The sequence below is a fragment of the Neodiprion virginianus genome, chromosome 7 (genome assembly GCF_021901495.1).
Source record: "Neodiprion virginianus isolate iyNeoVirg1 chromosome 7, iyNeoVirg1.1, whole genome shotgun sequence".
Lineage (NCBI taxonomy): Eukaryota > Metazoa > Arthropoda > Insecta > Hymenoptera > Diprionidae > Neodiprion > Neodiprion virginianus.
This window is the reverse complement of record NC_060883.1, coordinates 19,349,944-19,368,798: the sequence shown is the minus strand read 5'-3', so window position 1 is coordinate 19,368,798 and position 18,855 is coordinate 19,349,944. Positions and strand designations below refer to the sequence as shown.

General features: G+C 38.2%; 1 protein-coding gene across 1 annotated transcript in view; it reads left to right on the top strand.

Annotated features, from left to right (window-relative positions):
- The first annotated feature begins 6,191 nt into the window (after positions 1-6,191).
- LOC124309475 (uncharacterized) overlaps positions 6,192-18,855 on the top strand; it is a 34,928-nt gene continuing 22,264 nt past the window's right edge. The window contains exons 1-2 of the mRNA XM_046773140.1: positions 6,192-6,413; positions 7,495-7,981. Of these exons, the coding sequence (XP_046629096.1) occupies positions 6,192-6,413; positions 7,495-7,981 (709 nt within the window). The remainder of the gene's footprint in view (positions 6,414-7,494; positions 7,982-18,855) is intronic.

Genomic DNA, 18,855 nt, shown 5'->3' with positions numbered 1-18,855 from the left:
ATATACCGCAATTCTATATTCCGAGCCTTCTACGAGATCACTACTCGGAGTTCTAACCGTTCCGATTCTTGATCCTTCGCATCTACGAATTCGAATAGACGAAAATTCTACTTCACGATCCATCCAAAGGTTATTTATTTGTGTTTGCGAGCAATCGCATTTTCCTTATTCTGCCAACGGCCTTTCGGAATTTTCGCCAGTTGTGTATTCTAAATGCTATAACTTCAAATTTCGATACTTTTATATTCTATTTCCATTATTTCTGGCTTAATGAAGATTCACCACTTTATTCTATCGCAATTGTGAGTTTTCGATACATTAACGTTCGGAATTCTGACCATTCCGATTTTTGGTTCTTCTGATTTTTTACCCGCACCCGAGAATCGGAATGAGACTGAAGTCAATTTATTTCCTCGTATAATCACAGGCGAGCGCGCGATTTTGCGGCACCCTTACAGGTATAGGTGGGTACCTACCGTAGGCGAGTTGAACCGCATCGCGAAACGTAGTGGTAGGTCAGTGACGGCTGAGAGAAGGGGCGGAATAGGGAGAGGAATGGGGTGGAAGGGATCCCTCGTCCGCCCCTTAAATGCAGACGTTAAGGGGGGTGGGGGGGGGGGGGGGGGAGGGCGACTTCCGGATGCAGGAGGCCGGGATAAACCGCAAACCGAGTTCGGGGGCAGGGAGTCAGGCATGCGCCTCGGGGCGATGATCCTCGGGTTGGGGGCGAAGGTATGCGAACCGTGTCACCGGCACGTGGGACTCCAGTTATCCTGGCCGAACCGCCGGGACCGCGACGGAGCCTGCGGGACTTTTTTTTAATAAGGAGTGAAACGACGGAACGAAGCTTTCAAGCCCGCGAACAGTGCCTTGAATTTATCTAATCTTTGGGTCGCCTTTGGCTGATTTTTGATTCCCTTGTGGTTAGAATTTAATCTCTTTAAAATGATTGCGCTTCGTTGTCGACTGTTCGAAGGTGAAAGTTGATCGCGCTTTCGGACCTCCTGTAAATAATTATGCAATAGTTGTGTGAGTGTTTGGAAATTTATTCCGATAAATTTGTGAAATTTCTGCGAGTTTGCCGGTTTGTGATTTAACTTGTTTTTTGCAGTTTTTCGTTTTAATTCCTCAAACGCGAACTGTGCGAATGAAAATTATTCGACGATGTGTGATCGTCGATTTAGTTTAATGATAACGAATTCTCACACGTGGAGTGATTAATTGTATTGATAAAAAAAAAAAAAAAAAAAAAAAAATAAACAATATTCGTAACGTGGGATGAATGAGTGCGGAATTCGTTGCGTTTAATATCGTGATTAAAAAACATTTTTCGACAATTCCTTAGGGGTGGCTGACTCGTTTTCGTTTTTCATGAAAAGATCAATCACCCTGAGTATTACATAGGAAGCGAAACTCCTGCTTGGTCAGTTCTAACGAACGAGAATAAATGTTTATTTTGCATCTCTACCCTCCATCCGCAAAAACAGCAATCAATTTGATTTATGCTTATAATAACGGTCTTTGGAGATTTATTGTTAATTTTAGATGGGGGAGAAAACGTGACGGGGGCTTGTTTTATTTTTATTTATTTATTTTTTTTTTTTTCTTCTCGTCGAGGGGTGAAAGAAAAGGGCAAGACAATCCCATATTAAGGATGGATCAGGCGTACCGTCCGGTGGAAAAGTAAATCAAACAAAAGAAACAGGAATGATAAGTGAAACTGATATCGGTTGCATTGAAGATTGTCGAAGCAATCTATTTTCGTCGTGGATATAATCGTACTGTATATCCGATTTTCATTCTCGAAAGCTCGTTCAACTTGTGAACTGAATTATTCTTCACGAATTTGTCGAAACGAATCTTCAGCGACGTTGATGTGATTCGAAATAATGCATAATTTCATCGGTTATAATATTGAAGGATTTTTTGCACCTCATTTTTCTGATCCGATAAAAAAAATAGAAACGAAAATTCGTACGAAGAGGTGATTAATTATTCGTAGAGAATTTATTTACAGAGAAAATATGGTGCACGCATAATTCATTTGAATTGGAAATACACAGTGTTTAATATAGTTTTAATAACAATCGTGTTCAATTACTAATTTGAAAGTAAATTAAAGTTAAATTGTGTTCGGAAAATTCTTTCAATGAAAAATGCGGCTCTCGATTTTCTTCTCTGCGTTAACATGTCGTTTCGACTAAATTCAAATATATTGACTCTGCTTCAAAACCTTGTTTTATGTTGTTTTTTTTTTCATGCAGTCCGTACGCTCGATACATCCCAAAATACGTGCCTCCATGGTTTACTTCATTTTTACGAAGAATTTTCGCTAAAGCCAGAGCAGTCTGTTTTTTCTTCTTTCAGCTTCTCCTTCCTCTCCCTCATTCTGTTATTTGCCACTTTCTTTGCAACGTGAATGAGTGTCGAAGCGGGCTGAAGTAATACTTCTTTTTTTCATTTGCCTGATTTTTTTCTTTTTGCGTTTTTTTTTGTTTTCTGTTCCGTTCTCAAAAGTACCTGCGAGCTAACGTGACAAGTTTCTATTAAAGTGGCACCCGTTAAAACTAAGCTAAAGTAAAAGTAAAAAAAAAGGTGCTAGAGAATTATTAGAGCCGGTTATTTCTCGCTTTTATTACAACGCTAAAAACTTGGCATTCGCTGTGATTATTGTTATTCTGAATTGTTTTTTTTTTTTTTTTTTTTTTTGTTTCTTCTTCTCAACTAATTAAGATTTCAAATGCCTGCAACTTTACCTCCTTCGTGTAATTGCCGATTTGCCATTAGCACACGGTGGGGAATACTCGAGGCTAGTAAGTGCTCGGAAAGCGGGAAGAGAGGAGGGTGAGAAAAAAAAATATGAAGATAAAACACCGAGCGGCGGTGAAATTATTATCCCAGTGCTCGCAATTCTTTCGGAATGAAAGGGGGAAATAACGAGCAGGCAAAAAGAAAGAGTAATTGACATGAATATCCGAGATACTCGAACGCCTCGGTGTCGAAATAACGATCGACGAACATCTCGATGGCTCTTTGTGCCTCGAACTGATTCCCGATAATCGGACTTCTAATTACCTGTTGATCCTCGCTGTTTCAAGTCCTTCAATTCGTACTCCGAGACTTCATTTCTTACAGGCTGAACACACAATTCGAGCCACATTAATATAAATTTCAATTTTCCTCATAATTTTGTCGCGTTTTTTTTTTTTTCTTTTTATTTCAGATAAAGAAGGCTAATCTAAGAATTTTATAATAAATACACCGATCAATTTTTTTTTTTCGCAAAATCGCACAACGAGAAAAGTTTCATTTTGGGTACAGAATGATAATTAGTTTTTTAAGCGTAACTAGATAATCTAGTATATATTGTTATTGTTCGTTACTATCGTCGCTATTGCGATAATTATTTATCTAGAATAAAAATAAATGAAATGTGATATAAATTGAACGAACAGATTTAATCTGACAATAATCAAAAAATTAATAATTGACAACTGTAATCAGACCAAAGAGTATAAGCTTGAACTTACATTTTTCTGTTTTCTAACATTCTAACGATATTCATACTATTTATGAATCGATTGATCAGATTTTTTTATTTATCTTCAATACGATTAATCTATTAATCGACGATTTTAATTAATCATTATTTCGATTAATCGTTAGATCGTTATTCTAGTTAATCGGAAAAACTGATTATTCGATCAATCGCTCAGCCCGGTTATTCGCATATACTTGAATTTTCCAGTAACTAGAACGAATGAAATTTCTCTCAGTGCGCGTTCGCAACCGAGATACGGGGGAATTTTTAACCCGTTAATTGTAACTTCGTTGCGAAACGAGTCGTTTCTCCGCATTCATTGGGTTTCAGGTGCTGGTTTTAGTGCCGAGATGTCCGTTATCGAAGCGGTCGTTGTGTTTTTAATAGTGCGAATAACGAGACGCGGATAAGAATTCTGTCTCGCGTGATTTCGAATGAACGAATTTCAGTTTAAACCCCAAATATTACAGGGAATAAACTTTGGTCGATTTCCTTCTACAAAAGCCCTCCACCTCGTACGTTGTTACAAAATGTTTTTGCGAGAGGCGTTTTTTTTTTCCCCGAGAAATATAATAAATTCTTCTCGTCAGATCAAAGCTCGTCGAAAGAGAAAAAAAAAAAAAAAAAATAAAGGGTTCAAACACTACATTCGATTCAAACCATACCTTTCAATTTATGCCGGAAAGTTTTCTTTGCAATCATTATAATCTTGAAATAAAATCGTATTTCACGCCACGCGAAAAGTTCGATGATTGCATTAATTTTTCAGATGGTTTATGCAAACTCGGACAAAGTTTTTTGCTTTTTTTTTTCAAACAAGGTCAATTTTTCATCACATTTTCCCGATTAACTGGCACTAAATAAATAATGAAAAAAAATAAATACATAAATGAAACGCTACCGGAACATGGTGGAAAAAAAAATCGCTGTGAAAAATACGTTGAGATTCTTTTGTTTTTTGTTTCCAACTTTTGAAAAATTCTTCAGAACAATTATAGATTATTTTTAACGAGCCTTATAATAGCATTAACAAGCACAGCACATTCCTTCCTTTATTGTTGAAATTTTGTTTCATGCAATGTAATTATTAGTAATTTTGTACGTAATTCGCGTAAATTTTTCATTTAATTTGACACAACGTTTGGTAGTTTCTGTATTAACTGTGAAATTTGCTCATAGTGACCGAATTTCGGTTGTCAAAACTGTCCGTTTTCTGATCGCAGGTTAAAGTTCCCATAACAATTTCATTTTGTCTCGGGCAATTTTCAACCCCGACAACCGTAAAACGAACGGTGAAAGCAAGTTTCTCTGATAATTGTGCGAGTAAAATTGATTGAATGTCGCAGAAAAAGATGTTTTGCGTAATCAAAGAGACTTCAGTCAGAGGCGCCGAATCGCGGCGGCTAAAAAACGCTAACCCATAAAATACACCCCGCGTTAAGTGCAAAGTGCAGTTAATTAAGTTCGCGAAAAGTGCACGGATGTCGATAGATTTCGGGATTTTGGTGGCGATCGCAGTTCGGCAATCGTCGCCGATGACGACGACAAACGCGATAATGAGACGGAAATGAATTAAGAAGGTTAGTTTGCCAACGATCTATACTTTCTTTTTTTCGTAATATTATCAGGACGTAGCCCTGCATCGAGTATTTATTGAATTATTACATTCGTGAGTTACCGCGATCTTTTTAAAAATCTGAGTATAGAATATGCTGTATGAATTATTTTTGTCATGGGTTATTTTTGGGTGCATTATTTTTGCCGTGGGTTATTTTTATCACGGATTAATCTTATCATTGGTCATTTTTGTCATGAATTATTTTTATCATTGGTTATTTTTGTGTGCATTCTTATTGTCATGGGTTGTATTTGTATGGATTATTTTTGTCATTTGTTATTTTTGTCATGGGTTATTATTATCACGGATTGTTTTGGCAGGCTTATTTTTGTCACTGGTTATTTTTGTCACGGATTGTTATGGCAGACTTATTTTTGTCATCGGTTATTTTTGTGTCGGTCATATCGTCATGAGTTATTTTTTTTCATGGGTTATTTTTGTCAGTAGTTATCACTATCCAGGTTATTTTTGTCGCGTATCGTTTGACGCGGGTTACCGTTGTCACCGGTTATATTTTTGCGTGGCTTATTTTTTTAACGGCTATTCTTACAATTGGTTATTTCTTTGCGAGTTATTTTTTTCATGGGTTGCTTTCTTGTGTGCGTTGTTATTTTTGTCACTGATAATTTTTTTACGGATAATTTTTGTTTACGCTAGTTTTGTCATGGGTTATTTTTTAGTTTGCGTTATTACGTCCGGGGCATAAAAAAAATAAAAAAATCGTTTTTTTTCTCAAACCCGCAGAGTTCGAGGATGACGGTGCGCCATGGAGAACTGAGCCACGTGATGAGGCACAGCAGTTCGTGGCCCGAGCGTGCTGTGGCCGTGAAAGTTCGCATCAACCCCGTAACAAGGGCTTACACAATAATACCAGAATTCTGCCCCGGTAACAATTACAACCCCCGCGAATTGCCGGCGGCGAGTTCTACGATTCACCCCGAGGCGGGGAGGATTTGCATTGTTGAAATTGACGAGCGGCGAACCGCAGTCGGGGGGAAACTTCCCGAGGAATGGGATCCGTTCCATGGTACCATGACGGACGTACCCGAAACGACGCGAAAAATTCACCGGCAACTCCGCAAGCGGAACGACACCTGGCCCATTTCACTTCCGGTTGGTCATCGAGGGGTCCCTAAGTCGTTCGGCAGCGAGCCTGAGCTTAAACTTGCCTCGGATTCTGGCGACCTTCCGAAACTGGAGAACGGCGGTGGACGTCTTTTCATCAACCAGGAGAAGGACCCTCGGGAGAACATGGTTAGACTTCGTTATACATATATATATATATATATACATTGGACTCGGATCTAATCTCAAGTTTATTACTTGCCTAGATGAGACATTCAATGCCAAGTTTTGCCAGGTTTCATCATCGCTGTTTTCTATTTGGTCGCAGCATTTTCGAGTGCGACAATGTACAGCAATCATATTACGTATCATGATCTGAGGTTTTACAAATTTACAGTTACTTTTTTCACCTTCTGTTTCTTATGCAACCATTTTTGAGTACTTGAATTTTTTTTTTTTTTTTTTTTTATATAATTCTTGAAATCTTGGCAAAGAGTTTTATTCCTTAATTGTTCCGATTGTTTTCGGATCGTCTCCAACATGGACTCAATTATTTGTTTCTGATCCGATTCTTCGAGACTTTGGCAAAACTTTGGATTCGAAAAAATCAGTGGACGAGTATTTTAAACATTAAAAAAAAATAAAAATAACTTTCTCATCCGCGAAGTCGCTTTGATTCTGTAATAGAAATATGTTAATATCGAGAGGAAATTGCAATTGGTTATGAATAATAATTTTCAAAACTGCGATAAAAGGTAGTGAAATAAACATTTTCCGCTTTATTCGTAACTTTGACAATGTTTATATTGTCAAATAGTCAAAGAGGCTGAAAAATTGATTCAAAATTTTAAAAACCATCTCTCAAACATCGTTTTCTGTAAAGTGAAAATTTCAGAGCTTCTTTAAACAGAATATATAAAACAGAAAAATGGACATCACTGTTTCTCGGGGGGAAGCATTGTTCATGATTTTCAAAAATGTGCAACCCGCTAATAAATGAAAAAACTAAAGTCGTTCGAAACTCTCGGCGATACTGAAACAGAAGAAACGATTGCTTTACGGGAAAGAATATAACATATTTGATTTTTTTTAAAAAACTGCGAAACCAAAAATGAAACACAAAAAAAAAAAAACAATCTGAATTCGGTACTGCAATGACCTAAAAAAGGTTCAATAAATTAAAAAAAAAAAAACATGGCCAGACCCGGTCAACTTAGCATCGAACAAAGTCTCTCGCACACCAAATTTTTTATCAAAAAATGTTTTCCAGCGTTCGGGGGGCGATTCAAAGGTGTCGAATCACGCGTGCCCGAAGTGCACGGCCGAGACGCTGCTCCTGAAGATCGATCCCTTCAGGGTTCAGCCGCAGGGACCGGAAACGTCGAAGCGAAACTGCCCGGAGAGCGGAACCTTCACGGAACGTCGCGTCCGGTCCCAATCGACTCAGCTCGAGTCGCGTTCGGCGATCGCCAAGTCCGGATTGGCCCAGCGGTCAAAAAGCTTCGGGGGCAACTTGCAGCGATGCAACAACGCTACGGTCGAAGGGGAGAACGGATCCCTCGGGCGTCACGTCCTGGATCAGCGCAAGGAAGCCACCCTCAGGAGGCACTATTACCCGGAGGGTGGCTGGGGGTACGTGATCGTCACTTGTTCAGCTCTGGTCCATTTCCTCGGCGTTGGACTTCAGCTTGCAGCCCCTGGCGCCTGGCACGTCACCGCCGAAGTCAAGTTCCACCACCCCGCGCTCCATTCCGCAGGTAAGATAAAAAAAATTCACTCATTGTATATCACGTGAAAACTTTCGACTGATTACACCGGTAAACACGATTTTTGGGTCAGGCTTCTGCGTGTGAAATTCTGGTTTCTCCTACGTTACAAGTAAAGGTCAAAAATTATTTTTCTGATCAAAGTTTGCTTTTGTAGAAGCTGGAGCAATTTTTTGAATTTTCAAGAAACATGACAAGAATCAATATAAATATGGTTTTGCAACGAGGGTAGATTACAAGTGTTTAAAAACTTAGTAAGCACCTTCCTTGTTGCAAGATTTTGTTGACCAGTGTTATCAGCCGTTAGTTGTTGAAATTTGTGTTTTAACAAAAGTTGGAACTCTTAGATTTTGAGAAAAAAATCAATTCGGGAAGTTATTGTGAACACCCTTGAGATGAGAAGCTGAATTTTCACTAGATACCGATGTTTCGAAATCTAAAGAATCATTTCTGGCCATTTTCGAATGGATGTCTGCCGGGTGTGTGTCTGAGAGTGATCGATTTTTTATCCGTTGTTTCACGAGGGGTTGAAAATGTAAGGGTTTCTTTAGGACAAAAGAATTTAAACCTTGGTGAATCTTAAATTAGAATTTCTTTAACCTAAAAAATTAGGTTGAATTGACTTTCGCCACTTGTATTCGAATACACTCCTATGGGAGACGAGAATCACGGATTTGGTGATTTTGGTTTCAATCGATGGGGCTTTTCCTAACTCAGAACTGATTATATTTTGGATACGATCGGTTCGATAGTTTTCAATCATAAAGAAAAAGATTAGATTGATGAAATCTCGAAACTGAAGAAACGGATTTTTATCATTTTGATCTTAATCGATGGGGTTTTTCTTGACTAAAGGAAAACGGAACTTAACTAGAATCATTGAAAACTATTCAAATTCTGAAAATGGACTAAATTTCTCAAACCATCATTAAAATCTAAAAAAAAATGGGCTACACATGACACTGAAATTTTCATGAAATATTGTAAGAAAAGTGTCTTCAATTCCTTGAAAACAATTTCGCAAATCCCTCGAAAGCTCTGGATCATAAAACACAGTGTGTAATCTAATAAAATAAGTCTTGAAAACCGCTGAAATGACACCCTATCAAATCCCATAATATAAAAGTTCGTTGCAAGTGAAATTCCGGCGATATTTTTCAACCCTTGAATGCGATCGCAACGAGAGAAGCTCGTTTTGGTTAATTTCAAAATGATCCCCGACTAGAAATGCATTTTATCATTGTTCCCAGCGGTTTACTTAATACGATGGGATGTCCGTTTAAACTTCGTTCTGCGTATCGATTTACCAGCTGGAAACGATTCCCACGAGAACGTTACGCAGGCAACTTCTCGACAGTCACAAATCTGACTTGGTTGTGTATAAATTTCAAGCTTGATCACCGGGGGTTCTTAGTGGTCCAATTTGTTTTCGGGTCCGCAGTGCCTTTCGGGCACCCCTTCGGAGTGTATGAGCCGCGAGTATAAAAAGCCAAGAAGCAAAGGCGCGTTTGTACATCGCGTTTTTTGTCTCGTTTTTGCCTTTATCTCTCTCTCTCTCTCTCTCTCTCTCTCTCTCAGTTGATTTTTTTTTTTTTTTTTTGTTGATTTATGAAAGCACCGAAAACGAACCACCGCTAATCCTTGATCAACTTGATTCCCTCGACTCGGTTCGAGCTCTCACTTTCTCTGAAAGCTTTTCGTTTGTTCTTCTTTTTCATTCAGAGTTGAACAGAGTCCAAGGATAATTTAAAAAAAAAAAAAAAATAACCAAGCCAGTTCTTTACCCACTTCACGTGGATTTCCAATGGATCACAAACTTTTTCTCACAGCTACGTTATAAGTGAGCTTCGATGATTTTATCATCGATGCTTCAGACATAACAGACGGTAAGAAAAAAAAAAAAAAATTAACGCAAATAGAATATGAAACTATAAAACCGAGGATCAAAAACTGGTAACATACCTAAACCCATATTTCAATCTAATGTTTTGAAAATTATCAACAGAAATTTTTTTTTTTTTCTTTTCAATTCTCTTACATCAATTTTTAGTAATTGCAGTGGACAGATTATTAACAGTAAAATTTCATTCAATCTGTTACCGTTTTGATTTTTAAATCTGAATTGAAATCAGATTTTTAATTGTAAAAAATAAATTTCACCCGTGAATCCGGCGACCATCGATTTAGTTTTTTTCTTTTTTAAATAATTGCGCATGGATTTGATCTGCGGAAGCGGCTATTAAAAGCTCTTGGGATACAACACGTGGTGGGCGAACGTCTTTCGGCATCATCTCGGTCAGCGCGCCTAAGTCGAGAATCTGCATAATCGTTCCTCGCAACGTTTAAACGTGAATATCAATCATTGGACGTAGATATTTTTATTTAAAGATTTATACAGTCGACATATTTTATTTATTTTTTTTAATTTCATTTATTATTTTTATCATTATTTATCAGCAATAAAAATTACAAATATATTAAATACACAAAAGTACAAATAAATAAACCTTCAGGTAGTTGCAATAACCTGTGCGTAGGATTGGTGCGCTAAGAATGAAAAATCTTTGAATAACTAACAAAAGGAAAAGAGAAAATTAACTGCTAATCAGGTGATTGAATAAAATAAATATTATATACCAACAACTAGCAGACTAATCCAAGATTAGCTTAACTATGTTTACATTTCAATTTAGTGTTCATGATTTCAGATTATCGATTCTTTGTTTCAAATCGCATATTTCAATTTCAAAAGTCAGATTGAAAAAGTAAATTGCTTGGACCATGTTCATTAATTTTTGTTTCTTCATTTCCGCCAAAAGCCTGAAAGATGATAAAATGGCATTGATAACATTAATACGGATGTAAAAAAAAGAAAAAAAAAAAGAACCAACGTATCGACGTTGACGGCATTTGTCGCAGCAGCGATCAGTTTCCGAAAGATAAATTAAATCGGAAATTACGTCGACGCGACGACGGGGTGAGAAAGAGAAATGAGAGGAGAAGCGAAAGTCTTTTCTTCCACATACTCTTCGACTCTTTATTCCTTATACTTGTTCTTTTAACGTACGTTCGAGAACTCGTTACGCGAATTGAAACAGCCTGCAACACACGTTCTTTTTTTTTTACTTTCTTATTTCACTCTTTATTCCTCAGCTCTGCCGCCGTTTCGCCCGTTAAGAATTATTTTTTGCGAACCTCGCGGAGTGGCGCGAGCTTTTTTATCGCGAGATCAAAGCTCAGGCCGTCCGGGAGGCTGAAAATCGCATCTTCAAGTCGACCTCTCTATGATCTCTTGAGCTCGTTCAACTGTTTTTGCGCCACTTCCTGCTATAAGCCACGTTTTGCGGACCGCAGCCACTTCGCTTTTTATACACATTCACAATGTAATCCGCTATAAAATTTATAACGCGGTTTAAGCGATATCGGAGCTCTTGCAGGGAACGCATAGATTTTTTCGCCGCCGCCGTTATTGATCCAACTCGACGATTTGAAAATGGATTGTTGACGGGAGAGAGATTTTTTTTTTTTTTTTTTTTCACCAAAAAGAAATACTCCGGTTTTAGTCAGGAATCAAAAACAAGATTTTTTTTCATTCTATTTTCACTTTCGAATATTTTTTTAAACAATTTTCAACGGATTTTCATGATAGACTTTGGCTTTAAAATGAAACATTCGATAAAGTTCAGTGAGTCAGGAAAGCTGAAGCCTTTGGTTTAAAACCATGATAATAAAAATTTAAACCGTCAGGATTTTCTCTCCGCTTTAATCGTATTTTGGTATTAAAATATTTGTTATCAAGTGGTCAGCGGGATTAACCGATTGAATTTACTGAATATTCCAGTCATATTTAATCGCTTAAATTCTATAGACTGAAGTTAAATTTCATCAAGTGGCATAATTCGATCAGATGAAAATGAAGGCTCCATCGAATACCGTCAATCTTCATAGATTCTCCGTCGACGATCAAAATCACAAAAAGTGGCTTTCATTTTCTAGCCCACCAAAGCTCGCCAAGCGATGGAAGGAAAAAAACGATAGAAATTAATTTTAATGAGAAACAAAATCGACTCCCCAGTTTGAAGGGTTGTTTTTCTTTTTTCTTTCCGAAGTATCCTTGCGTAACTCTCGCGATGGAAGAAGAATAAATTTGTTTTCACTTCAGGATAAATTCCACTTTCAATGCAGTGTATGACAGGCTTAAGGTCGCGTAGCAGTCCCACCTTTACCGACCGAGTAAACTCACCCTTTTTCCACCTTAATTCAATGAAGAAATGAACGGAAATGGTGCAAATTTCGACGGTGCAATATCGTTGTTTCTTAGCGGATCTCAGGAAGGTTACTTACATCCCGAAAATCGTAATCTCATATTTACGAAATTATTATAATTCCTGGTTTTCGTTCAGTCACGCGAATATTGCGTGAAAACAGTTTCACGTTGGCTCATCCTACTCCTCATTCTCTCCAGAATTGTATAAAATATTTCAACTATGCACTTTTTGGTTTCCGAATTGGGGGAAATGTGGAAACAGTAACACGTGTCGAAAAACCACGTGTTTTTTTTTTTTTAAACAATTTTCGAGATACAATTCGAAATTTGAACCCTTTCCGTTCATTTGTTTGCTTGATGTAGGAAGAAAAGTAAGAGCGAGTTTGCTCGGTCGGTAAATGCGTAACTGCTACACGGCCTTAAACCGCTTTGATAAAATACACGAGACGAAACATGGAAATGAAAAGCTCTGCTAAATACCGTCGCAGAGATCCGTGCAGGCAGGAAGGTGGAAATGGGAATATATCTGAGGCCGTTGGTCACGCGCCGGAAGCTCGACTCTCGGTGAATGTCGGTCATAAATTACGGACGGGGTGTGGAAAGGGTGTAGGGTAACTTTTCTCAATGAAAGCTCAAAGGCTGGACCGCTGGCGCGGGTAAAGCCGGTGGAAATTCGTGATCAGATGATTAAGATGCGACCTCGGAATCCCATCAATCACCCCGTCAAGGCCGGACGACGGTTTTGCCGAGGTCTAGGAGTCGCCGTGGGCCCCGTGGGCCTTATTCGACGACAATGGAGAGCCGCGGGTTCCTCGGATGCCTCGGACGTCATTATCGAGTGGAATTTCGGACACGTGGGTGACTCGATATTCGCCCACGTACGACAAGGAAGGGAAGAGAGGCGAGGAACGAACCAGCGGGAATTCGGAGTCGAGAGAAAAAAGAAAAGAAAGAAAGGAAAAAAAAAAAAAACACAGAGAAGCTGAAGAAGAAGAGCGAGAAGGGTATGGAGTGTCGTGAAAATTCGCAAGGTTGGGAACTTTTTTCGTTTGTACACACTGTTTGTTCGCGGATTTTATACCGTGGTACTTATAAAAAAATCAAGAGAACTAGAAAGTATTCTTTCGCGAGGAATGGAAAGTTGAGTAAGCACAAAAACGACGAGAAGATAAAAACCAATTTATAGTTATCTACTTTATTTACCGAGGTTTTATTTTTTTTTTTTTACTCCTGTCTGGTTTCTCAATTTTTTTTTTGTGAAAACTAAATGTACTATCCACTTGAAAGTCGGCTTCCAGATGTTCTTGGAATTGTTGTAACGGAGAATTTTAAGGTAAAACAACTTTGCAGATGTTTCGCCAACTTCCTTGTGGCGAAACAATTGATTTTTTTTTTTTTTTTTTTTTTTTCTACAAGAACATTAGGTCTACAATTTTAGAATTTTAAAAGAAATGTGTTCAAATATATCGAAAACTAAGCATTGAATTAAAAAATATTTTCAACATAAGTAGTTGTATATAAAAGGGGACGTCAGATGAGCCTCCCAGTTTTTGGGCCCGTGGACTGTGCTAGGCCCATTGAGTCCCATCTTTTGTTCTCCAAATAGAACCTCGTTTTATTTATTGCATTGTCTGATTTTTCATTGAAAAGTGAATAAGTTTTACTTAGAGCCATTGTTTGGTTTCCGTCTTCGAGCAGGCCCAAAATCTAATTCGAAGCTTTCTCGTGAAAAGAGTGGCAGTGCATTGTCAATCTTTGCGAAGTATTTGAAAATGAGAACGAGTTCTACGTTTTGGGCCTGTTCGAAGACGAAGATCAAAAACTGACTTCGATTGAAAACATACTCACTTTTCAATGAGAAATAATAAAATACAATAATAAATAAGAGGTTCCATTTGAAAAAACAAAAATTGGGACTCAACGGGCCCAAAAACTGTGACGCTCGTCCGACGTCCCCTTTCACATACAACAGCTTGTGTCCGAAATATTCTCAAGTCTAATCCTTAGTTTCCGATATATTTTAGTACATTTTTTGAAACGCTACACTCAACGTCTACTCCCGTGGGGCATCAACACGTGTTAAAAGCTCGAATAACACATGCTTTTGGGAAAAATTGCGCCACCGGAGGTCGAACAGTGTAACGTTGATCGCCGTGACGGTAATAATCGATGAAAGAGGAGGTGGATAAGCATGGCTGCGCGTACGGCGTGACTGCAGAGGGAGGAGGAGACACGTCCTTAACGAAGCGTGCCGGGAATTTCAAGGTGTCCGGAGAAGATGGAAAGTGATTTCGCCGTCGGTGGACAGGCGATCAGTTTCCCTTAGACTCGAGTCAGACCGAGTCGCGGAGTCCTAGATTCTCTAGTTTTTGCCAAAAGTCTTGTAATTATCGGACGGCGTTCGCGACTTCCGTTCGTCCCCGGTGCCAATTTCACACCCAATCGGCTTCCGGTGATTGGTCAGCCGATTTCACGCGCCGATCCGACGTCGCCTTTCTTCGAACCTTTATTTTCAACGCTACGGGGAACCTCGCCATGGGGGACCGTCTTCGGGAGGCTTCCGTGTCCTTCAGGATACGCAGGAATTCCTACAGCGCCGCTGTTACGGACGGGGAAAACGACGAGGACGAACCTCGCGACGCGGATACGGATTCCAAAGTTTATGGTGATAACATTTCTCGAGAATATCTTCTTTACTATTTATCTGCAAAACGATTTGTCAAAGCGATGCGAGATTATTTTTTTTTTTTTTTTTTTTTTCTTTCTTCTTTTTACTCGAAGTTTAGAGGGAGGGGAAATTTTTTATACTTTTTTCTAATTTGTCGACGGACAGCGGTTGGCAATTTTTTACAGAAAATAGAATCCTCGCGTTTGAAAACAAAAAATTTGTTACGATAATTCCAAGATATTGTTAGAATTCGGAAAATAATTTCAACTGTTTTATTTATGTATATTAGAAATTTTTACAAGTTTCAGAAAATTATTGTCGAGTTAACAAGCTTTCGGTAGCTTTCGGTTTATCAAACAGCCTTCAAATGATGAACGATAAGTCAGAATTTATTTTTTGTGCCTGAGATAATTTTCTCGAATAGAAAATTTCATCAAGTCAATTTCGAGCAAGAAATCGTCTGCAGTTTTTTACTACAGATAAGTTTTTTAGTTTTTTGAACTGAATATCGAAGTATTTCGAAGTATATAATAAAAGCTTAGCAATTTCGTTGATGAAAAAAGATAATAGTGAGAAAAAAAGAGTTCTAGTTATTTAGGTGCAACGATTTCAAAACTGTATTCAAAATTTTTTAACGAAATTTCGAAACCATGACTTGCAAAAATATTTTCGGATAAATTTGGATAGAATGTTTTTGTTCTCGAGAAGTGGATGAATTTTACCGGTAACCGACCTTAATAACTCGTGCAAAAGTAACTCAGACAAAAGTAACTCACGAGAAAAATAACCTGTAAAAAAAAAAAATAACGTAAATCAATAATATTAATTGAGAAGAAGAACCGAAACCATAACACACCATTCCAAAGGTTAGGATAAGTTCGACTCTATTATCAAAATACTATAATTAATAAAAATAATGATTGGTATATGAAATTAGTTGTTTATTTTGATTTTTTTTTTTTTTTTTGACTGGTGTTGTTCGATTATGTTATTTTTGTCAGAGGTCATTTTTGCCATGAGTTACTTATCTCCGAATTATTTCAGTCCCAGTACCAATTTGACCAAAAATGAAAAAAAAAAAAAAAATAAAATAAATAAAATCCTTACAGAATTGAAAAGCGCGTTGATTAGTAACGGTCGCAAATGCTCTCTGGACGGTGCGATTTTGGCGAAAAAAACGTCGCGGTCGAACGGAGAAACGGACTCAAAGCCGAAGTTCTCGCCAATGAAGAACTCGATTCGTCGTTGCGGATGCTGCGCGCACTGCGGCAGGCGGGCCTCGCTGAAAGAAACAGGGGACTCACTCTCGGGCAGCGCCACCAAGCGGCGAGACTCGGCAGCGTCGCTGTCGACCTGCCAGAGCGTCGTGACGCTGCAGTCAACGGGGCGGGAAAATTTAAATGCGAGAAACGTCGCGACCTCGGGTCGGAGGGACTCGGGACTGAGTTTGAGCAGCGTGAGAAGGGACAGCTGCGTATCGATAACGCCGAAGATGATGAGGCGCCGCTTCTCCGAGCAACTGATCCTCGAGGCCGGACTCGGGGGCGAGGATGCCTTCCAGGATGAGCCCGTAGACGAGGCCGAGGAGTCCCTGACAACTTTGAACGCCCGAAAGAGGGTCACCCTTAAGAAACATTACTACCCAGAGGGTGGCTGGGGATTCGTCGTCGTCGGTGTCGCTTTTCTCGTTCACGTACTTTCGCACGGACTGCAAATCGCCGCTGGACCTCTTCTCGTCGCCGCTGAACACCGGTTTCAAAAACGCGAATGCGATACAGGTAAAGGAATTTTTTTTTTTTTTTATTATCAGAGGAAAATTTCGCGCGATGTACATTTGGGGACAATTAATTTGACAAGGAACGTCACTTTGGTGTCCCCCCCACGCTGTGATTTCGACGAGACTCGTGTATAATATGTTGTAGAACATTGGAAACCAAGAGACACGTATTTTTTTTTTCTTTCTTTTTCCAGCTGCGGAAAAACGGTTTAAAGGGGGGAAACCAAACCCCAAAGATGGGGAAGCAGCCAGGTGATTTCGCAATGCGCTTGATGGATTCGAGTGAAACCAACGCTGAAATGTTTCTATTCAATCGTAAAATATACAGCGTGGTTTCTCAGTGTTGCCAACATAACCGTCTAGTGTAAAAAATTTGCCGTCACAGATTCATTGTCCCCAAGTGTACAGTGGATACCGATGCTCTCATTTTTTTATTGGGAACTGACACGAGGGCGAAGCTTAAGAACACGGCTGATTATAAAATAGGCTGGTTCTTATTTTGGTCATGTCGGAATTTCTTCGCGCAAATTAACATACGGTGAAAAAAAAAAAAATTGCCCGAAACACCGAATTCTTCTGACAACTCTGGTGAATTTTTATTTGAAAAAATGCACGCGCCTGCAATTTATTTTAAGAAAACTGTTTATTACTTTGATACAGCGCGTCATAGACGAAGTTCCGGTCGCTATTTTGTAGGAAATTTACAGCTCAATCGTGATATCTCACTTGATCTGAAAAATTATGAAATTTTTGATCTTCCAATTACGGTTTTCTCTAGTAGCTCATTAGTGGTTAAAGATCCTCGATAAGGTTGTCACTGGATTTTAACGCCCCAATCAGTGTTCGAAGAACCTGACAAACCCCATCAAGCGGGTTAAGTGCGTTGAGAGATGATATCTACCGAACAGAAAAAACGAACGAGTATAATAGGAGGTGCCCCGACAGGGTCAAGTTCGAGGACGTGACCCAAGGAGCGCAAATTATGATCGAGCACGCCATTTTTCTGGCTCATTGTCAGTGCGCGGAACAGTGTATGGTGCGTGACTGTCAGTCAGCCTGCCTGCGTGCAAGACTTAGCCGATGCGATAAAATTTAACGACGTTGCACAGAGATTACGGTTTGTTTTTCCTCAAAGTATTTTTTTTTTTACCTGTTATTACCATTATTACAGGCCGGAAGTACGATTGCGTTGCACGGGTCGTTCGGCACTTCTGGTTTTTTTTTTCTTCTCTCTTTTCACAAAAGTGTTCCCTGAGATCTAAATCTAAGAAATTATTATTATTATTATTATTATTATTATTATTATTATTATTATTATTATTATTATTATTATTATTATTATTATTATTATTATTATTATTATTATTATTATTATTATTATTATTATTATTATTGTTGTTGTTGTTTTTGTTGTTGTTATATTATTATTTTTCAAATCGGATAACGAGTTATTCTAATTTACGTGACAATTTTGAAAATTATTAAATGATCTTTTGAAGAAAATTCTGTTCCCAGCGAAAGGTTGAAAAGTTTTGGATGAGAAATTAATCTGGAATGGTGAAAAACAACAGAAAACGGACATCGATTGCTAGAAAATTGAAAAAAAAAAACAAAAAAAAAAAAACTCGACGTTTCATCAGAGGTAACATGCGTAAAAAAATTATTGCCCAATTTAGACCGCAAGGTGCAACTTTTGGACGAAAGAACGAAAAGTGGCAAAACTTTTGGGTTAATTGGCATGAAAAAAAACAAAAAAAAAATAAATAAAAAAAAATAAAAAATAAAACAGAATGCGTGAAAAGAAGCGATTTCGTTTGAAAAAAAAATTATTCTATAACATCTGAAACATGATTTGAAATTAAAAATCAATGATGTGCTTGTGGTTTGATTTCATGAAATATTTTTACTAAGGGTGAAAAAATGTTAAATTTTTTTAAATTCTTTTTTCATTCTTTCTTTTTTTTTTTTTCTTTTCTTTCTTGAATTAGGAAAATGTAGTATAATTAGAAAACAGTTGCTCTTCGTCTAATAATATTTCATCGGTTGAAATGGAAAATCCGTGTCGATTCGTAAAATGGTTTTAGATTCAGTCGAATTTCGTCCTCCCTGGTTGGACGAAGTAAACGAGGTTACTTATATATATATGTATTGTT